Genomic DNA, 24243 nt, shown 5'->3' with positions numbered 1-24243 from the left:
TTTGGCCCCTGTGTTTGTGTCGCTAGACCTGACGCTTTGACTGTTGAAGTCCTGAACATTTTCATTGAAAAACGTCAATTAACCGTGCATGCTTGTCAATAGCACACTTAGGACTGTGGTTCTCAATCTTTTTCATATATATATATATATATATATATATATATATATATATATATATATATATATATATATATATATATATATATATGTATATATATATATATAAATACAAATATATATATATATATATATATATATATATATATATATATATATATATATATATATATGCCTATAATTCTGTTTTTAGTACTCCAGTGTCTTTCAAAATTAGCGCTGGCAACATTTAATTAACCCATGTTAATTTGTCCCATCTAAAAATAGCCCAATGACTTCCGTGACTGCGAATAAAAATTACCCCGTCCGTACCAGGCCGTTCAACCCCCAGCTGGTGGTGATCGACGTGCCAGTCGACACCACAGCACAGCCAACCTCGATCAGCGACATCCGCATACCCAGCGGCGCGTAAAGTTAAGCCCTACATAAAGGTATGACGTTTGTACAATGGTGGTGTGGTTGAACGTCAACCCGCGTTGGGGATTTAAACGGAATTAATGGGTTTGAGTTGTTTGAAATCCATTTATAGATCACGATATTATAATTTAGATCAACCCAACTCTGAGAGGTACCCAGAGGCGTAGCGACCCTACCCGGGGACAAACTTTCGATTTGCACCCCCCCCCAAACTTTTGATTTGCACCTCCCCCCTCAAACTTTCGATTACTTTTTCCAACCCATTTAGGCGCCCCCTAATGACATACGCCCCCCCCCCCATCGCTACGCCTCTGTAGGTACCTGACTTAAGTTGGGAAAGTAAAGGCTCCTGGGCATAGTGCTGACCACAGGTGAACTCTACTTCACCTGTCATACGGGCTGTCAGGTTCGAAAAGGAACATAACTAATTATGATTATCAAAGTTTATTTAATTAAGAGAATGCTGAAATAGAATATTTTTGGGTTTGTATGGCAACCCTAACCGTAGCTCTATGCCGGCCCTATAGATGCCCATTACATTCTTTATAATTGTGGTCTTCACTTTGACGAAATCGATCCTGAACACTAACTCTGTTAACGATACCTTCACATTTTTGTTCGATACGATACCGATACTTTAACATTGTCCTGCCAGTATTACAAAGAATAAATCTTCAAAAAAATTGTTTTCAGTTTTCTATTCATACTTAACGCTAATTATACCAATTACGTCAAGTATACTTTGTTTAAATAGTTTCCTATTCGTTTTTAAATTCGTGTATCTATTTTTGTTTCAAAACATTCGATGTAAATGACATGGCACATTAATGATTTAGCAGACAAAAAGATTTTATAGTTCATAAAATTAAAGCAAGATAAGAGTCAGCACACTACGAAGTGGTAATTTGCATGCGCAAAATTAAATGAATTAATTAAGTTATGTGTAAAAATGTTTTTTTTAAAATAAGTTTTAATAGTTAACAAGTAACCTTCATAAGGATGGATGCACATACTTCATGTTTGAGAAAAAGAAATACAATTTTAAAGTCATCACATTTGGAAACCGAATGACTACAGTGAGTTGCGAGTTTTTTTGAATGTAGTAATTCCATGAGAAAAAGAAAGTTTTAACAAACGATTAGTATAATTAAGAAAAAATAGGTAGTTAGTTTTGATAAAAAATTAACATAATTATCAATCAGAAATTAACATAACATATAGACTAACCTTACTGGCCTGCGCTTTACTCTGAGCATTCTGACACATTGTGAATGTAAACTGGTATGTCTCAACGTATTGATTAGCTTCCCTTTTTCTTTCTCTAGGTTACTTCCCTTATGTTCGTTTCTCTTACTATATAAAAAAAAAATATGGGAACGTACAGTGCATTTAGGTCAACGAAAAAAAAAGTATATATATATATATATATATATATATATATATATATATATATATATGATAGCCTTAACATTTCTGCTATACTTAATGAAGAATATAATAGTTTACAGCTGTTGCTCGTCGTTTTTCCTGAATTAGTAACTACAACAGAAGGCGCATGTAAACGAGATGATTATCTGTTGTACGCTCGCGTAGGAAGGTCTATAGGTCAGTACACGTAATCTACTGATTTAAAATGACAGGCACAGTGTTTATATTGATACTCCCCCTCCCAACTCCCACCTCTTTGTCAGCTCTGCTTATATTGAAAACCCAGATCACAAAATGGTGTAGGGTTTTCTAAAAGGCGGAGGGAGGCTATTTATATCCACCAATCAATCGTTGGTTTTATTTTAACGATGATGTGATGTGGCGAATAAAAATAAACAGAACAGTCTGGAAACGCAGTCTACATTGCTATACGCTTTATGTTAATTACATTAATTAGTTATGTATTTTTTTAATCAATAGAGCAAGCAGTAAGTCAACTAGAACAACACAATAGCCAACCAGGTATACAACCAGTTAGCCAACCAGATATACAACCAGTTAGCCAACCAGATATACAACCAGTTTAGCAAACCAGGTATACAACCAGTTAGCCAACCAGGTATACAACCAGTTAGCCAACTAGGAATACAACCACTTAGCCAACCAGGAATTCAACCAGTTAGCCAACCAGGTAGACAACCAGTTAGCCAACCAGATATACAACCAGTTAGCCAACCAGGAATGCAACCAGTTAGCCAACCAGGAATTGGGAATACAACCAGTTAGCCAACCAGGTATACAACCAGTTAGCCAACCAGGTAGACAACCAGTTAGCCAACCAGGAATGCAACCAGTTAGCCAACCAAGAATACAACCAGTTAGCCAACCAGGTAGACAACCAGTTAGCCAACCAGGAATTTAAAATACAACCAAACAGGAATATAATCGTTACCCATCAAGGACAACCCGTAAACTATTAGAAAACCAGTTTGCTAACCGTCACACCTCGTTAACCACCAGACATCCAGTTAGCCAACCAGGACAACCAGTAAACTAACCAGTTCACCAACCTATCCCCAACCTGTTTATCTCCGAACATTTCCTGTTTGCCTATAAAACCATGTGCACGCAAACCTATGACGTGGGTCTATATTTAACCACCTGACATAGGGGTGGTTAACTTCTTCTACTTCTTTGTTTTTAATTGTAATGTTGGACAGGATTCTCTTCAACACAATTAAGCATTACATGTCAACATGTTATGCGCCATATAGGGCGTTAACTCCGATTTCAGCCTTCTTTTCTTTCTGGATTTACTTCCATAGCCTTTGTCAGCCCAAGAACAAACTACAAGGCAGCAGTTGTTTGATTTTGAGTTTTATTTCCAAGGAGGGTTGCTGCCCCCAGCTCTCTACCTTTAACTGCCGCGGGGTTCGAACTCGTGACTTTTCGATTTAGCAACCATGAGCTTTATCGACCCAACCGTGCCTACCCCTGCTTAACCTCTATTCAACCTCGAAATTTCAGTAGCACAGAACTAAACAAACAACAGTTTTATCACATAAACAGCTAAACACATTTCCTTTTGTCTATTTTGATTTAGAATATGATACCGACTGGAGTTGTGTGTTTGGTGAGGAGTTTGTCGGTTAATAAGGGCGTCAATTTTCAGATTTGAAATCATAATACTTGCTCAACAAACATAAAACATGTAATGTACTTTCTAATTATACACATTTAAATTACAGTGTAGGTGGTCAATTAGTTGATTAAATTTAAAAAAAAAAATAAAAAAAATAATAGCAGATAATAAAGTAAATTTTAAACATTCGTAATTCTGCTTTAGGCGGAAGTAATGTGCGAAATAGAAACAGGGATAAAGAACCAGATGCAATCCTATAATTTGCTATCCTAAGTCCAACCTAGAAAACAATTATTTAAAACTTTCCTTTTTATAATTAAAACGTAAAAGTTTAATAACCTAGTCAGTGTTTGGTTGAAATAAAAAAAAAACATTGAATAAATCAAGTAGGCCTAATTATCTTTAAGACTTACTAACTTGTACCCATAAAGACTATACTAAACACAATTTTTAGAAACTCGTTCCAGAATTGACTTTCACTACATGCATTTGTCATCAGACATTTCCGATAATATAAGTCGCCAAATAGATTATTAACGTTGCGATATACCCAAACAAAACGTGAGTTATTGAACAAGTATGTTTAACATTGCGATATACGCAAACAAAACGTGTGTTATTGAACAAGTATGTTTAACATTGCGATATACCCAAACAAAACGTGAGTTATTGAACAAGTATGTTTAACATTGCGATATACGCAAACAAAACGTGTGTTATTGAACTAGTATGTTTAACATTGCGATATACGCAAACAATAGTATGTTTGAAATACGCTTTGACTTGACTATTCATTTTATTAAGATTAGAGGGGAGGGGGGGGGGGGAGGTTCTAAATTTCAAACATTGTGTGGACATCAAACTTAATTGACGCTAAGTGATGTACATATTTTTGGCTGAAGATTACCTTTACGAGTGGCCGCGAAGTATATGGTATATTTGAAACAATCGACTCTGTTTAAAAAAAAAACAAGCTTAACTAAAAACACGGTTTTATAGAAAGATAAAAAAATTCCCATTTAAACCCAAATTGAATTTTTTTAAATAGCTTAAAAAAATTAAAAGGTACAGAATAATTAATCCGTGATAGAGCGGATTTCTCATCAATTACTGGTAATCTAAACATCTAATCACTCACTACATCCGTTAAAATTAGCTTACGACGCTAGGCGTCTTATGTTTACAAATGAGGAAAAAATTATAATTAGTTTTCAATTCATTTTGCGCTAAAGCAATTAAATAATTATAGATTGTTTTTAATTATCTGCATCTAATTTTGCTTCATATTTCTTAAATAACTAAATATAATAATTTTTTATTTCCGTTTGTGATTATATATAGAAATCGATGAAGTGCTTATTTCACAATAGAGAATTTTTTAAACTTTTAAGTTGTAAATAAAAATGAACCAATCTAAAAGCACACTTAAGATTCTATGTTAATACATTATTTACTTGAAATAATTGCAATAAAAATTGTGTACAGCTCGTAAATTAATAGACAATAGCGAGGTAAAAAAAACGAGATTTGAGAAACAGCATTCCAAACAAAACGAATAAATAGTTCATAATAAGTTTTTTTTTCTTAAATTTTTGTTTATTTTGGTAGTCTTAATTAAGTTTAAAAAAAAATCGCTAAAACAAATGTTAAACAATCTTCAGATCTGACGGTTCATATGGTAGATGAAGTAGATTTCATATGTATTTAAAGGGTATACGGATGTATACGGATTAATGGCTCGACCAGCACAAAACGCAGCAGTACTACATCACGCGACGCAGGTCAAGCAGCTCTGGGAAGGGGGGGGGGAAATCTGTAACGTTCTACTGATTCAAACCCTAGGTTCGAACTGAAGACTTGCTCTGTTTAAGGCTCTACCACTTGACCACGCCGTACCACGCTAAGCGTTATTATTATTAGTTATTTTTTAACGAGCTAAAATTTTTAAAATATATTAAATTATAGTAAAGTTTCCATTCGAACCTGATGGTCTATGGAGCTAGTGAGGTAGAGTTCACCTGTTTCTGTGACCTCGGCATATGAAGAGATAATGTGGTCAGCACTATGCCCAGCCGTCTTTACTCTCCCTAACGTGAGTTAGGTACCCATCAGAGCTGGCCGGACTCAGAGATGTTCTACGTTTTTGAACCCGGATTCGAACTCGCGACTTTCGGATTAGCAGTCGTATGCTCTATCGTTCGACTACTCGGTCCCATTAAATTATAAGATAGACAAAAAACTCCCCCCCCCCCCACACACATTTCTTTAATTTTTCTTTCCGGGGGAAAAAACAAATTTAAATTATTAAATACATCAAATTTCTTTTAAAGATATTTAGGCCTATCTATTTTTCCCAAGAACGTTCAGAATTTAGGGTTAGGTTAAGGGTAAATAATCGCTTCGGCGATACAAACTGGGTATGGGTAGTCGATTTGTACCACTCGATAAGACAACTGTACTAATTAAAAAATTAACTTACGGGTAAGATATTCGTTAATTAACACTTGAATAAATTCTGTTGGAAAAAATCAGCTTGTTAAGATTAGAACACGCGTCCTTCATCTAACCACACAAAGGCTACCTTACTTTATATACACCACGTCCTACCTAGCTACGTAAAAACGAAACCGTAGGCCGCTTCCGGTTTTAATAATAAACAACGTCGATATTTTTCCCGTTCTCTAAAAAAGAAACAAAAAAAATAAAACAAATCTAAAGTATAGTTTATTTATAACTCTACATTTCCTACAATACGCTGCGGTATCGATTCACAGGCTGTATTCGAATACCTCGACCGAATTTCATTTTTCCTGGAAACCGATCAAAATCGAGACACGTTTTTCTAGGAATTTCGCGACAAACGTCATACACAAATACAACTCAGTGTGGCTGTTCGCTCGTTGCAAACGTTTCGGTGATTTCGCGTTGGCAACGGCCGCGGTTATTTGTGGGGATTATTTTCGATCCTTGTACATAGTACAGCACGCACCATTCAACGTCTGACCCAAGTGGTCAAGGATGGTCCTGTTTGTCGATATAGAATTTCCCGTCTGCTACGTAGTGCGCGAATATTACAGTTGTAACTGGGTACGTCATGTGGGCAAGGCCGATAAGAGTGATGAAAAAGATTGTAACACTGAATACAAATCAAACAACATCAAACGGATCATATTCAAAGATTTTAGAGGAGATAGGTTTACGCAATATATATATATATATATATATATATATATATATATATATATATATATATATATATATATATATATATATATATATATATATATATATATATAAAATTTATATATAGGCTTATGCATTTATAGAAATAAATAAATAAATACACACACACACACACACACACACACACACACACACACATAAATATATATATATATATATATATATATATATATATATATATATATATATATATATATATATATATATATATATATATAGCCTAGAGTAAAATGTTTAAGACCTTAGAATATTACTTGACATCATACACAGTGCAGTGTTTCGATGATTGGGGGGGGGGGGGTTAATCCTAAAATCGAAGTGCCTTAAATTTAGCCTTAGGGTCAACGACCTCTCCCGACTTCCTAAGAAAACTCAGCACTCTCTCAAGCTTAGGTGGAGTGGCGAGGATGAGAGAGATACTTGTTGGGCTGATTTTTTTCATCCTTTGAGCTTTAACGATTGTTTATTTTTGGGAAAAATGTAGAGGGGTGTTAACACTGAATGGAGAATTAGGGGAAATTGTGCAGGGTAAATATGCTAGGTTCAGAGTTTAGTTCTATAGAAAGTCTACGGGAATATCACAGTATGACATTCGGTGATAGTGATGTGTATAGTCGTATGATAGACCACAAGTCGGTCTCTGGCATTACGATTAATCCTGAATCTAAACATAGCCATAACCCCAATGCGATCGGAAGTTCCATTTTTCGCTACCAGCTATACGGTATTGTCAATTTGCTCCAATCGTTTCGGTAACATTGTTTTGGTATTATTTTATCAGCTTTTCGGGACCATCTGTTCAATACCATCTTTTCGGTACCATCTTTTCGGTACCATCTTTTCAATACCATCTTTTCGGTACTATCTTTTCAATACCATCTTTTCTGTACTATCTTTTCTGTACTATCTTTTCAATACCTTGTTTTCAATACCATTTTTTTTACCGATACCATCGTTTTTGGTACCATCTTTCCGTCCCATAATTTCGGTACCATTTTTTCGATATCACAATTTTCAACACCATATTTTCAAAACCATCTTATCGATACCATCACTTCAACATTACCTATTCGATACCATCGTTTTTGACACCACCTTTCGGTATAAACATTTCGAGTTAGAACTTTCCAGAAATAATCTCAAGTCTCAGACCAAGTTCCAGGAGAGGGCTGTTTCTGTTTTGGTCTACCCCGAATGTAGCCCTGGAGCACCTGGCGTGGTGCCAGGTCAACAGACCAAACCACTCAGACAGGGCGATTGCCTTGAAGCCAAGCGGCTATGTTCGAAACTGAAAATGAAATAGTGCATTCTGGATAGTTTCAGAGTTTCAGACCACTGGTTTTGGATTAACGTATGCTGGGGGTTGTTGGTTGAGGAGGGGGGTGGGTGAGAGGAAACCTTGAGGGAGGGGGGGTAGTTGTAAAGATAAGTGAGCAGAATGAAATAAGAAGAAACAGAAGAGAGTAAGGCTAAAGTAAATGTGATTTCACATGTCATAAAAACAAATAAACAAACCATGCGGATTTTGCATATCGCTAAGCAGAAACTCTGAACCTAACAAAAAAATGCTAACCCTAAGCAGAAACTCTGAACCTAAATGCTAACCCTAAGCAGAAACTCAGAACCTAAATGCTAACCCTAAGCAGAAACTCTGAACCTAAATGCTAACCCTAAGCAGAAACTCTGAACCTAAATGCTAACCCTAAGCAGAAACACTGAACCTAAATGCTAACCCTAAGCAGAAACTCTGAACCTAAATGCTAAACCTAAGCAGAAACTCTGAACCTAAATGCTAACCCTAAGCAGAAACTCTGAACCTAAATGCTAACCCTAAGCAGAAACTCTGAACCTAAATGCTAACCCTAAGCAAAATCTCTGAACCTAAATGCTAACCCTAAGCAGAAACTTTGAAACTAACCAGTTAAACAGAATATCTGCAACTAACCACAATGCTAACCTAACTAGTTAAAGTATATTTCAGTCGATGTGTAAAAACGCAACCAAAACATTTGAAAAGGAATCTCAACTTATGTTTTGGAATTTTCAACAATTTCGGGGAGTTTCTTGTATTTGCGGTGTGTGTGTGTATGTGTGTGTTTGTGTGTGTGTGTGTGTGCGTGTGTTTGTAGGGAGAGAGAGATTCAGAAACCTAGTCAATGCTGCATGGACCATGTGTGTGTGGTGTGTGGTGTGGTGTGTGGTGTGTGTGTGTGTGTGTGTGTGTGTGTGTGTGGACTATTCTACATTGGACCAGCCGACGATAGTAGTGATAATAAGAAACAAAACTCAATTGCTTATTAATTTTATAGCATGGTGATAAAAAGTACTTCCTATACAAAGAAAACATAGACAACGTTTAATTAAAGTAAGCTGTTTAGTATTATTATTACGATGCACCGTTTCAGTTGCAAAGTTTCTAAACTAAAATAACAATTTCAGTTCGCCAATCAAGATTATGAAACTCACAGAGCAGCTATGCAGTTATTCTCAAAGTTCATTCCTGATAATTAGCGATAATGTACTTTTGATTACCAGTAATTAATTAAGGAAGTGCGGCAAACCGAAAGTACAACTTCAGTGGTAATTAACTACAATCATTAGTCAGAATGCTTGCTTGTTCTTCTAAAGGACATGTACCTTTGATCGATTATTTTTTCTTATAAGCAATGTCTTTAGTTTCATAATAAGCCAAATAGGTCCTGTAGTAAAAGTACTTATAGAATCGAGCGTTTACGTCAGATCTATTTTAAAACGTCTATATTTAGCTCGATGTACGTACGAATTCCCCCTAGACATCTAGATGTTTATATAACTCAGAAAAAAATCGGAGAACGCGATTTACAATAAAAACCACGGAAAGTAAACAATGTTCGCATTTGATGGGAATTAAATTACTCCATGCAGTAAAAACTCAGAGAAGCATATTAAATGTTAGCAAACCTTTTGGTTATGTAGTATTGTATGTAGGTTTTTTTTAATATGTTGATGGTGTCGCTTTTAGGGTCATAGAACCTTTTGGTTATGGAGTAGGCCTATTGTATGTAGGTTTTTTTTATATGTTGATGGTATCGCTTTTAGTTTTAGGGTCATAGTAGGAGCACTGGCTAGATCTGGACAAGGGTATGGGTTAGGGATACGGTTAGAAAAGCGATACCAGAAAAAATAGCTTCGTTCAAGTAATTTTTGTGGGAATTTTAGCGAGATGAAAGGCGTAGGTTATATAGTACATCACGGCCAGTTTTTCAGTTTCACGGATTAAAAATTTCAGTCCCGAAACGCTTTCGCAAACATTGGCATGTGTGGTTAAGATTTTTCAGCAAGTAAACACAATATTACTAGAACCGGATTGGAGTTGGTCGCAGAGTTTCTTTCAGGCATTTTTTCCCAGGGAATGTGAGATGGATAGATGCACACCTTCCTCCATTATATAAAGTGCGCCCCCCCCCCAGGAACACCCCCCCCCCCCAGGCGGAGAAAAAATTCTGAAAAAAAAGATTTAATACGTTATTATAAAACCATTGAAAATACAAGTTAAAATATATTTATCATGTTTTCGTTTTGGTCAGTAACAATCGTTAATAGGGTTAAGTTTAAGACTAAAGTAAGAGTTAGTATATGGGTTAAAGTTACCATTATGATAGCGACACTTGCACAAAGAAATGATCGCCACAAACTTTCCTTTTTCTACTTTATACGCTCTTTATATATTTACATACATATATGGTTAACCGACTTCTGCAAATTGTTTAAGTTAGCTGTGAAATTAAACTACACACAAGTAGTATATTAGGTCACTTTTGGACCGCAGGCGCAGGCGCTGGGTGAAGGAGCCATGGGTGAGCAGGAGGTGGAGCAGGAGCAGGAGCAAAGGATATATAGGAAAATACTCCCCCAGCCTGGTACAATGACATATAGCAAAATACTCACCCACCAGGCGCAGCCTGCCGCAGCCTGGTACAACGAGATATAGTAAAATACTCCCTGGGGGAGGTGGAGGTACACCGACATATAGTAAAATACTCATCCATCTGGGTGAAGGTGGGTGAGCAGGTGGCGCAGCCTGGTACAATGGGATATAGTAAAATACTCACCCACCTGGGTGAGGGTGGGTGAGCAGGATGCGCAGCCTGGTACAACGACATATAGTAAAATACTCACCCACCCTAGGGTGGGTGAGCAGGTGGGGAAGTAGGTCAGTAGGTCACCTTTTGGTGACCTTGTGACGTAATCATTGACCTTGTGACGTCATCATTGACTTACTTACGTAATTTTAATGAGTTTTTTAATTAGTTTTAATGAGTTTTTAAAATTTTAATTAATTTTTGACCTAGTTACGTAATTTTAATGTATTTTTTAATTAGTTTTAATGAGTTTTTAAATTTTTAATTAATTTTTATTATCGAGTTACGTAATTTAATTACTTTGATTGTATTTTTATTTTGTTTAATTTGTTGTTTACTTGTTGTTTAATTACTTTGTTTATATTGTGTAATTTTTTATTAACGAGTTACGTAATTTGATTATTTGTTTACTTTTTAATTATTTTTATTGACGAGTTACGTAATTTGATTATTTGTTTACTTTTTAATTATTTTTATTTTGTTTATTTTTAATTTTATTTTATTTTATAATTAGTTAAATTATTATTAACTTGTTACGTAATTTGATTTTAATTACTTTTGTTTATTTATTTATTAGATATATTTCTTTTCTTTGTTGTTTAATGTTGTTTATTTATTTGAATGTATGTATGTTTTAAATAAAAGACTAACACTATCATGTACTAGAACAGTCTTTGTATAGGGACCATCGGTTGACAGGTTATGGTAATTAACGACGTACATTAAGTGCCTCTCCGTGAAGTACGTAGGTCATTATGCAACAGCTGTTGTGCGACAGCTGGTGGTGTAATTAGGTTGAGCAACCGGACATTACCTTGTTGGTTTTCTAGTACGCGTATGCTACACGTATATACACACACACACACACACACACGATTATTTGTTTACTTTTTAATTGTTTAATTTGTTTGTTTACTTGTTGTTTAATTTAATTACTTTGTTTGTATTTTTATTTTGTTTATTTTTAATTTTATTTTATTTTATAATTAGTTTGAATTTAATTACTTTGTTTATTTTGTGTAATTTTTATTCAAGAGTTACGTAAATGGATTATTTTGTTTATTTTAAATTTTATTTTATAATTAGTTTAATTATTTTAATTAGATTATTAGTTTGAAATTCATTTTATTTCTTTGATTTTAATTACTTTGTTTAATTTAATTACTTTGATATATTTCTTTTCTTTGTTGTTTAATTTGTTGGTTTGTTTATTTGTTTGTATGTATGTTTTAAATAAAAGACTAACACTATCATGTACTAGAACAGTCTTTGTATACCAACCTTTAACCAGCCGTCCTACAGCTGTTACTTATCGATCCGCCCGTGAACCTCCCTGCCCGGGGATTTATGGGTTTTATATTGATCGCAGCTACAGGCCCATCACACCTAATTAAAGTTGGTCATGCATCGTGGATTTATGCCGGGTTCGCTGGCAACAGCGGGTGCTGTAATTAGGCTGCACAAACAGGCTTTTTTACTACCTTGTTGTAACTATTCGATTATAGCGAGGGTCAGCAAAAACAAAATATATTTAAGGGTTGGAATTTTCTTTCAACCACCGTTAAGTCAGGTTGAGACGAAACGAAGTCTCGATAGGTTCGTGTTTTTTAATGGGCGACAGGGCGACTTGGTGCGTTGGTACGTAGGTATGCGGGGTTAAGGTTCTATAACTCTATATATTTAAATACACATACGCGCGCGCGCGCGAAATTCATACTGGGTCAATAAAGGCGGAGAGAACTTATAGGTATACATTATCATGGTGACAACAAAAGCGATCCTTATTTTATTTATATGAAAGCGTGTTTTCCAAAAAGTGATGCGAAGCACTTAGGTCATTATCCAACAGCTGTTGTGCGACAGCTGGTGGTGTAATTAGGTTGAGCAACCGGACATTATCTTGATGGTTTTCTAGTACGCGTATGCTACACGTATATACACACACACACACACACACACACACACACTAAAATTAGAACAAAAGTCTTCTTATATTTTATTTGTTTATTAACGTTTTTCCAATTCATCAAAGGCTTTTAAAATTTCATCCTGTAAACTTAATAGGCGCTCAAAGCAGACGCGACTCATACTAACACCAGAATTTGTAGGAAAATTAAGATCGGTCCCATCTATAAGCTCTCTAAGATTTAAAGTGTTTTTGTTCATGAATTGGCTGACAATCGCCAATTTAAATCCGGTGTGATTCATCGTTCGTATTTCCGTCACTTTATTGTTACCTCTGGCCACAAGTATCCAATCTTCATTAGACATCTTGAAATAATCTTTTATAATTAGTTCCAATAATTTGAAGTGTTAAACGTAATATAATACGATCGTTAATATATTGACGATTCGCTGACGCCGAAAAGGGTTGTAATATAACTTTTAAATTTGCACCGCGCGTTTAATCGAAAGAGCTAAGTAGTTAACCGCAAAGCTACCGTTAAGTGTGGCGACAGATGTTACCAAGCGGGTGGTGGTGGTGGTGGTGGTGGTGGTGGTAAATTTGCTTAAGATTATAAACTTCAAGTTTTAAAAATCAACAACGTTATAGTACGTCGTGTCAAATGACACACAGTTTAAAATGTCTACATTTAAATTTCACCAAAATAAGGATGTATAAACTAAATATGATATGACGTTAGCATACATATCATTCAATCTAATCATTCTAAAGTACAAATCAATAATTTTGATTGATTAAGGGGCTGGGTGAGTTATTTTTATTCGGGTGCGCAGGGAAGGTTTGGAGTTGGTTGGGACAGATTTTATACACGAGTCGGTGACGTTTTCACCGAGCCAGGGTTCGAGGCTAGTCCATGTATGTTTTAGAATTGTTAGGAGTCCAGTCTATAGTAGGGTCGGGGGAGTTTTGTTAGCACTGAGGCAGGTTGGAACGTTGGTACATGGATGTTTGGGAATTGTTGGTAGCCGAGTTCATACTAGTGTCGGTGAAGGTTGGTTTTGAACTCGGAACATGTATGTTTTAGAATTGTTGGTAGCCGAGTTCATACTAGTGTCGGTGAAGGTTGGGTTTTGAACTCGGACCATGCATGTTTAGGAGTTGGATGCGGTAGAGTTTACACTAGGGACGGATGTGTTTTGGTTACACCGAGGGTGGTTTCAAAGTTCGTACATGCAGCATTGGAATTGTTAGGGGCCGTGTTCATACTAGGGTCGGGGAAGTTTTCACCGAGGCAGGTTACAAAGTTGGGACATGTATGTTTAGGAATTGTTGGCAGTCGAGTTCATACTACGGTCGGGGGTAGGTGTAGAGTCCATACTAGGGTCGGTGAAGTTTTCAGGTTACAAAATTGGTACATGCATGTTTAGGAATTGTTGGTAGCCGAGTTCATACTAGGGTCGGGGGAGTTTCAGAGTTGGTGCATGCATGTTTAGGAATGGACAGGGGCTGTGTTCATACTAGGGTCGGTGAAATTTTCACCGAGGGTGGTTTCAAAGTTACTACATGCATGTTTAGGAATTGTTGGCAGTCGAGTTCATACTAGGGTCGGGGGTAGGTGTAGAGTCCATACTAGGGTCGGTGAAGTTTTCAGGTTACAAAATTGGTACATGCATGTTTAGGAATTGTTGGTAGCCGAGTTCGTACTAGGGTCGGGGGAGTTTCAGAGTTGGTACATGCATGTTTAGGAATGGACAGGGGCTGTGTTCATACTAGGGTCGATGAAATTTTCACTGAGGGTGGTTTCAAAGTTACTACATGCATGTTTTGGAAGTGATAGGGGCCGAGTCTTTACTACTGTGGGATGGTTTTATTTTCACCGAGGCAGATTTCAAACGTGGACCATCCCTGTTTCGGAGTTGGTCGGGGTAGAGTTTACACTAGAGTGGGACGGTCTTTGTTTTCAACAAAATTGGTACATGGATGTTTGGTACAGGATTGTTTTGGAATCGGTGAGGCAAAATTAAACTAGGGTCAGGGGAGTTTTCAACGAGGCTAGTTTCGAAATTGGGGCATGGATGTTTCGGAGTTGGATGGGAACGTTGTCACTTGTGACAGTAAACGAAGGGGGATAAATGTTTGTCTGTTACTTTGTCCTTTGTCTGTCCAAGGGAATAGTGTGGGTAGTGGTATGGTGTGTTTATCAAGCGGGTGTTTAGGGATAGGGCGAGGGCGGCGGACAAAGTTGTCAATGTGGGTAGGGTGCAAGAGATATTCAACGAGGAGTGGCGTCTACAAGTTACATATCCCAGTCTGTTGGAGTAGTGTCTAGGGGTTGTGATATTAGTTGAATAAATATTTGTCTTTAGGATTGTCATACAGCCTTTGTCTCTTAAATGGAATAGAATGGGTAGTGGTACGGTCTGTGTATCTATTGGTTGGTATTGAGGTTAGGGATGGGAGAAGGGGGAAGGGGTTGCGGACAAAGGGAAGGGGAAGGGCGAATAGTGATAAAAATAACTCACCCAGCCCCTTAATCAATCAAAATTATTGATTTGTACTTTAGAATGATTAGATTGAATGATATGTATGCTAACGTCATATCATATTTAGTTTATACATCCTTATTTTGGTGAAATTTAAATGTAGACATTTTAAACTGTGTGTCATTTGACACGACGTACTATAACGTTGTTGATTTTTAAAACTTGAAGTTTATAATCTTAAGCAAATTTACCACCACCACCACCACCACCACCACCACCCGCTTGGTAACATCTGTCGCCACACTTAACGGTAGCTTTGCGATTAACTACTTAGCTCTTTCGATTAAACGCGCGGTGCAAATTTAAAAGTTATATTACAACCCTTTTCGGCGTCAGCGAATCGTCAATATATTAACGATCGTATTATATTACGTTTAACACTTCAAATTATTGGAACTAATTATAAAAGATTATTTCAAGATGTCTAATGAAGATTGGATACTTGTGGCCAGAGGTAACAATAAAGTGACGGAAATACGAACGATGAATCACACCGGATTTAAATTGGCGATTGTCAGCCAATTCATGAACAAAAACACTTTAAATCTTAGAGAGCTTATAGATGGGACCGATCTTAATTTTCCTACAAATTCTGGTGTTAGTATGAGTCGCGTCTGCTTTGAGCGCCTATTAAGTTTACAGGATGAAATTTTAAAAGCCTTTGATGAATTGGAAAAACGTTAATAAACAAATAAAATATAAGAAGACTTTTGTTCTAATTTTAGTGTGTGTGTGTGTGTGTGTGTGTGTGTGTGTATATACGTGTAGCATACGCGTACTAGAAAACCATCAAGATAATGTCCGGTTGCTCAACCTAATTACACCACCAGCTGTCGCACAACAGCTGTTGGATAATGACCTAAGTGCTTCGCATCACTTTTTGGAAAACACGCTTTCATATAAATAAAATAAGGATCGCTTTTGTTGTCACCATGATAATGTATACCTATAAGTTCTCTCCGCCTTTATTGACCCAGTATGAATTTCGCGCGCGCGCGCGTATGTGTATTTAAATATATAGAGTTATAGAACCTTAACCCCGCATACCTACGTACCAACGCACCAAGTCGCCCTGTCGCCCATTAAAAAACACGAACCTATCGAGACTTCGTTTCGTCTCAACCTGACTTAACGGTGGTTGAAAGAAAATTCCAACCCTTAAATATATTTTGTTTTTGCTGACCCTCGCTATAATCGAATAGTTACAACAAGGTAGTAAAAAAGCCTGTTTGTGCAGCCTAATTACAGCACCCGCTGTTGCCAGCGAACCCGGCATAAATCCACGATGCATGACCAACTTTAATTAGGTGTGATGGGCCTGTAGCTGCGATCAATATAAAACCCATAAATCCCCGGGCAGGGAGGTTCACGGGCGGATCGATAAGTAACAGCTGTAGGACGGCTGGTTAAAGGTTGGTATACAAAGACTGTTCTAGTACATGATAGTGTTAGTCTTTTATTTAAAACATACATACAAACAAATAAACAAACCAACAAATTAAACAACAAAGAAAAGAAATATATCAAAGTAATTAAATTAAACAAAGTAATTAAAATCAAAGAAATAAAATGAATTTCAAACTAATAATCTAATTAAAATAATTAAACTAATTATAAAATAAAATTTAAAATAAACAAAATAATCCATTTACGTAACTCTTGAATAAAAATTACACAAAATAAACAAAGTAATTAAATTCAAACTAATTATAAAATAAAATAAAATTAAAAATAAACAAAATAAAAATACAAACAAAGTAATTAAATTAAACAACAAGTAAACAAACAAATTAAACAATTAAAAAGTAAACAAATAATCGTGTGTGTGTGTGTGTGTGTGTATATACGTGTAGCATACGCGTACTAGAAAACCAACAAGGTAATGTCCGGTTGCTCAACCTAATTACACCACCAGCTGTCGCACAACAGCTGTTGCATAATGACCTACGTACTTCACGGAGAGGCACTTAATGTACGTCGTTAATTACCATAACCTGTCAACCGATGGTCCCTATACAAAGACTGTTCTAGTACATGATAGTGTTAGTCTTTTATTTAAAACATACATACATTCAAATAAATAAACAACATTAAACAACAAAGAAAAGAAATATATCTAATAAATAAATAAACAAAAGTAATTAAAATCAAATTACGTAACAAGTTAATAATAATTTAACTAATTATAAAATAAAATAAAATTAAAAATAAACAAAATAAAAATAATTAAAAAGTAAACAAATAATCAAATTACGTAACTCGTCAATAAAAATAATTAAAAAGTAAACAAATAATCAAATTACGTAACTCGTTAATAAAAAATTACACAATATAAACAAAGTAATTAAACAACAAGTAAACAACAAATTAAACAAAATAAAAATACAATCAAAGTAATTAAATTACGTAACTCGATAATAAAAATTAATTAAAAATTTAAAAACTCATTAAAACTAATTAAAAAATACATTAAAATTACGTAACTAGGTCAAAAATTAATTAAAATTTTAAAAACTCATTAAAACTAATTAAAAAACTCATTAAAATTACGTAAGTAAGTCAATGATGACGTCACAAGGTCAATGATTACGTCACAAGGTCACCAAAAGGTGACCTACTGACCTACTTCCCCACCTGCTCACCCACCCTAGGGTGGGTGAGTATTTTACTATATGTCGTTGTACCAGGCTGCGCATCCTGCTCACCCACCCTCACCCAGGTGGGTGAGTATTTTACTATATCCCATTGTACCAGGCTGCGCCACCTGCTCACCCACCTTCACCCAGATGGATGAGTATTTTACTATATGTCGGTGTACCTCCACCTCCCCCAGGGAGTATTTTACTATATCTCGTTGTACCAGGCTGCGGCAGGCTGCGCCTGGTGGGTGAGTATTTTGCTATATGTCATTGTACCAGGCTGGGGGAGTATTTTCCTATATATCCTTTGCTCCTGCTCCTGCTCCACCTCCTGCTCACCCATGGCTCCTTCACCCAGCGCCTGCGCCTGCGGTCCAAAAGTGACCTAATATACTACTCACACAGCCTGTGTTATGTAAATCTATAACTTTTGTTGGTTCCCCTCTCTATCCAACAAGCTTAACTTCTATTCTAATCAATGAGGGCATTGCACTATCAACCTTTCTGCGAACACCGCGGTATGGAAATTAAAACTGAAATCAGCAGAAGTCTGAAGTAGAAATATCGGTGAAGGTCGGGACCTAAGGATCAACAGCTGGTAGAGTAGGTCCTCCTTACTCTGGTCAGTAGGTCAAGTTGATAAGCTGGTGATTGTTACAATTGTCGGATGACGTGTCCTCCCCCGTGCAGGGTGTTTTTAGCTTTTGGTTTCTTTTTCTTTTCTTTTAACTTACACTTGCATTCCATTTTCAATTTGTGCATAGAAATGCGTGCGTGCGTGTGCGCACACACACACGCACACACAAACATATATATATATATATATATATATATATATATATATATATATATATAAAATATTAAAGGCCAATATACACACATATATATATACACACAAACACACATATATATATATATATATAAATAAAAAATTGTATATACTTTATATATATATATATATATATATATATATATATATATATATATATATATATATACATATATATATATATATTAATATAAATTATATATATATATATATATATCATATATATTATATATATATATATATATATATATATATATATATATATATATATATATATATATATATATATATATATATATATATATATATATATAATATATAATATATATATTTGAAGACTGGTAAGCTAAAGTTCTGTAGCCTAGATAATAGGTATATAGTTTTGGCGATGGAAAAATTAATAGGGCGTATAGTTCTGTATTGCTACACTATTTTTATTTTTTCGAGAAGTTTTTCAAAGGTGAATTTATCTCTGAGTCTGCTGTGGGTGGGCGACTTCCCGTACCTCGTGAAATTTCTTTTTATTCTGTATGGGATCAACATGCTGATACGATAAGAAATGTGTATAGTGTATTTGTTTTCACAACTTTAAATACGGGCAGCCTATATAAACAGAAGGTGTATGCACTGAAGCTAATGTACGAGATGGTTGTCGAGATCCGGGTTCAATAGCTCACAGAAATAATAAAAACTTGCATCCATTTTTTTTAACTAAACCAGGAAATAGCTTATCAAAACAAAACAATATCTGTTTAATCGGTATACCGGACTTTAACACTGGCGCCGCGTACAAAGTATCAGTATGAGGGTCATTCGGTGCAAACATCGTTAATACAATTAACAGACCAGGGGAAACATTTTAAATTTTGAAACGTATTGATTGTTTTTTTTTATACATTCAATTTTATTGTTTAGGATCGAGAGATATATACTTGATTTTTTTAATTAGCGGGATTGGGTTCATTCGGTGCAAGACGTAGTTAAGCGAATTCTATATTTCGATTAAGAGAAGGACAGAGGAAGGAGACTATAGGACTCTGCGGCCTACGTGGACTCAACTGAAGAAAGCTGCACTAAACAGTCAGGTGGTGAAGCTGCAGCCCTTTGCTCCTAAAAGACTTTAAAGGAATAAATCAAGTTAATACAATAATTTTAAAATTACAAATTAAATACACTAAAATAAAAAAAATAAAATAAAGCGGGAGTGATCTCCCTTAAAATTTCTCGAATATTCTTCTATAACAATGCGAGGGATGGCAACTCGGGATATAGACAATGATTTTTAATCAGTTTTTACATACTTAAACTTTTTTAAAAATAGAATAGAATCTCGTAAAAAAAAAGGATTGCGCACCAAGTGAACGGCAAACGATATGTGTATTGCGGAATACTAGTACTTTATAAATTCATTTGCGGTTTTTTTTTAGATATCGGAAATAGCGTAACGTTCAACGGAAATTGCTCAAAATTTGACAGAAGACAGAGAATTAGATTTTTTTACTTTTATGTGAAATTTCGTTTATCTATGTGAAACAGTACTCAAGTTATAGGCTTATATTTATATTTATAGGTTATATTTGATATAATATTTATATATAAAATTTCATCATCCTAGCTGTAACCGTACTCAAGTTATCTTGTTCACAGAGATACACACATACACACACACAGACATACGGACAAAATTGCTAAATTATGTTTTTCCGAATCAGGGAGGTGTACAACGTCGAGATCTGCGAAAATCTCGATTTCGATTTTTTTTTGCACGATTACAATACTTCCTCTATACTTCGTATACGAGAAAGTAAAAATAGACATATTTTCTTGAATTCTAATTAGGAAGAAAAATGTTAATTGCAAAATGCGAAGAGACCAGTTATTTGTTTTTACTATTATAAATAAAAATTTGTATTTATATTTTCTTATTTTTACTGTATTTAAAAAAATCTGTGATTGTAAATTTATTTTAAACTTGTTTTAGATCTTTCCCATCTAATTGTAAGATAATTAAAATTACACTTAAAATGAAAGTAGGTGTATTGGGTAGTCCGATGTGGAAATGGGGAAAGCATGCTTGTCCCAAAATTAGATCAAAAGTATCAAGCCACAAGGTCATGCTTTTTTTTTCTTCTGCAAAATGCGGATGTATTTTAATTGTCGAGTGGTCGATTCTGGCTAAATATTAATTATACGACGACATATCCGGTAAAGCTATTTTTAGTATCAGTTCTATTTAAAAATACGGTACTTCCCAGTTGAAACAAAACCGAGAGAAAATAGTGACTTAGCATATTTGGAATTTAATTAGCCCATAACGATACCTGAACCAAATGTGGTAGATCTCACTATAATTATAACTCGAAACATCATAGTTGCTTTAAAAAACTAATGGCGTTTTCCTGGATGGTGTAATTAATTATTTTAAACGTAATTGCTACGCTAATTGATTTTACGAATTGTTAAATCTAGCTGAAAGTAAAATAAAAAAAAAAAAGAAATTGCTCTTCTATAGAATGCTAAATGGGACATAACAAGTGTGAACTACAGGGGTGAGGCTTGTGTACATCAGGTGAGTAACACAGGTGTGTACATCAGGTGTGTACTACAGGTGTGGGATGTGTGTAATATCAGGTGAGTAACACAGAGGCTGAGTAGCACAAGAATGTACTACATGTGTGGGGATATGTGTACATCGGCTGAGTAAAACAGCGTGTACTACAGGTGTGTTAACTTTTTGTTTACTTAGATGAGTAACAAAGAAGTGTACTTAACGTAGTAAAGTCATGCGTTTACTTGAAGATAGTAAAATTTGTGTTGATTTCAGGTGAGCAAAACCTGTGTTTTCAGGTGACTAATTGAGGTGTTTACCTTATCTAGTTGAGTAAAACGGATGTTTTCTTCAGGCGAGTACAACACGTTCCTATCTGAAGTTAGTAAACTATGTGTTAACTTCATCTGAGTAACACATGTGTATTTTTTAATTAGGTGAAAAACACAACTACTTTCTTCTAGTATGTAACACAGGTGCTTTCTTCTAGTGTGTAGCACAGGTGCTTTCTTCTTGTATATAACACATGTGCTTTCTTCTAGTGTGTAACACGGGTGATTTCTTCTAGTATGTAACATATGTGCTTTGTTCTAGTATGTAACATGTGCTTTCTTCTAGTGTGTCACACAACTGCTTTCTTCTAGTGTGTAATACGTGTGCTTTCTTCTAGTGTGTAGCATATGTGCTTTCTTCTAGTATGTAACATGTGCTTTCTTCTAGTGTGTAACACAAGTGCTTTCATCTAGTGTGTAACACGTGTGCTTTCTTCGTGTGTAACACGGGTGCTTTCTTCGTGTGTAACACAACTGCTTTCATCTAGTGTGTAACACAACTGCTTTCATCTAGTGTGTAACACAAATGCTTTCATCTAGTGTGTAACACATGTTATTCCTTCTAGTATGTATCACAGGTGCTTTCTTCTAGTGTGTAACACGGGTGATTTCTTTAAGTGAGTAAAACATGTGTTCATCGTGGCACAATTTCTAGAATAAAAAAACAGGACAGCGAAATCCTAGTAAAAAATTCTACTAGATTTCAATGAATTCACTAGACGTTGCCCCACCAATAGAAATGTAAGTTGAATTTGTAACATTGCTGTTTGAAATCTGTATCAAATATGTAGTATTGAAAACACAAACAGGTTTACAAAATGACAGGTTGATTAAACAAAATAATGAGTATGTAAACTTTAATTTTAGTAAAAGTTAAAGAATATGTCAAAGATTCGGCTAAACCCACAGCAATAGAGTAAACTGAAATTATTTAAAAACAGGCTAAACCCATATTACTAAGCGATACGCTAAACCAATTAACAAATCTTACTTTCTGTATAGTATAGTTTGATGGCGTTTGAAGAAGAATTTTAAAAAAAAGCGTTTTAAAAACAAACAACTGCAACAGTTTTCAAGGATCTTTATTGCTTTGTTTAATTCACCGTTGGTATTGACGTGGGATCTCAGCTGTTTATTTCGTTCACTTCACGCCACGCTTGACTGGTTTCCTGAAAGCGATACAAATTATGGCGGCTCATGTACGAAACTTTGGACTTTCATCCCCTTGTTGAATGGAATACCAGGTTGAAATACGTCAGAACATTCGAGAAAGGGAAGGAGAAAGGGCTGGGTCGTTTCGAAATAAAAGTTTTATTTAACCAAGACAATGCTTATTGTTTCGTAAAAAGGTGGCTGATTAAAAAGTTGGACCAAAATAAAACTGGGAGCAGTGTTTGTGTGTTAGAGAGTATGATTGAGTTCTGCTGTATGAAACGATATCGAAACAGTCGAACTGTCTTTCTATTGTTATTTCTTTAACATCATGAAAGGCGAGTGTGTGTGTGTGTGTGTCTGTCAGTGTCTGTCTGTGTATGTTTGTGTGTGTGTGTTGTTTTATAAAACAAAACATTACAATAGATTCAAAGCATACGACAAAGTACGGCATGAGTAAATTGATTCTGGTTTCTTTATAGGTCACAGTTCGTGGTTTTTGTGTGTTTTGTTTAAAAAAAATATCGTAATTAAGTTAGTAATTTATAACGCAGCCAAGGATAGAATCAACACTATCTCATTTGATAAGGTAGTTTTCGGGAAAAATCGTTTCCGCTATTTCTTTGATTTTCGGTATGACTATTTTCTTTGAAAAACTTTTTGTTTCAGTAATGAGTTTATTTTTTAAAAAGTAAAAGCATGCACGAAAAGCACTGCCATCCATACTTTGACTAGTGTGTCACATCAATAGAGCTAACAGTTTTTCAGTTAAATTTGATGAAAGCAGGAAATTCGATGCGCCTGAGTAGATTACGTAAAAGTGTTTACAGTGCCTTATTCATACAATTAGAGTGTATCTTCTGGCAGATATACGTTTTAAGCCTAGCAAAAACGTTTTTATGTACGTTTTGCTAGAACTGTATACACTCTAAAAATGTGACTGTATTTATGGGAAAAACGCATATTGAACAATATAATATGTATGTTAACTGTCTTGTACACGTTTGCTTAGATGGATATGAATGTATAGTTCAAAAGCATAAACATATGTGTATGTCCTTGTAGATGCACATATATATATATATATATATATATATATATATATATATATATATATATATATATATATATATATATATATATATATATACACATACACACACATTAACACACAACTACATTCTCGATCAAGCCCGGGATCCAAAGTTAAGACTTTCTTATATATATATATATATATATATATATATATATATATATATACATATATATATATATATATATATATATATATATATATATATATATATATATATATATATATATATA

At 34.9% G+C, this 24243-nt stretch overlaps 1 protein-coding gene across 1 annotated transcript in view; it reads right to left on the bottom strand.

The window, feature by feature from the left end:
• The window catches only part of LOC131956635 (mucin-5AC-like), a 37132-nt gene extending 30883 nt beyond the window's left edge, over positions 1 to 6249 (bottom strand). The window contains exons 1-2 of the mRNA XM_059321161.1: positions 6084 to 6249; positions 1762 to 1887 (exon numbers count right to left, since the gene is read on the bottom strand). Coding sequence (XP_059177144.1) covers positions 1762 to 1800 — 39 coding nt within the window. The 5' untranslated portion in view covers positions 1801 to 1887; positions 6084 to 6249. The remainder of the gene's footprint in view (positions 1 to 1761; positions 1888 to 6083) is intronic.
• Positions 6250 to 24243: the final 17994 nt, after the last annotated feature.

Source organism: Physella acuta, unplaced genomic scaffold, assembly GCF_028476545.2.
Source record: "Physella acuta isolate Inbredline_101_S28 unplaced genomic scaffold, ASM2847654v3 ptg001164l, whole genome shotgun sequence".
Lineage (NCBI taxonomy): Eukaryota > Metazoa > Mollusca > Gastropoda > Physidae > Physella > Physella acuta.
This window is presented reverse-complemented; position numbering and strand designations above follow the sequence as displayed.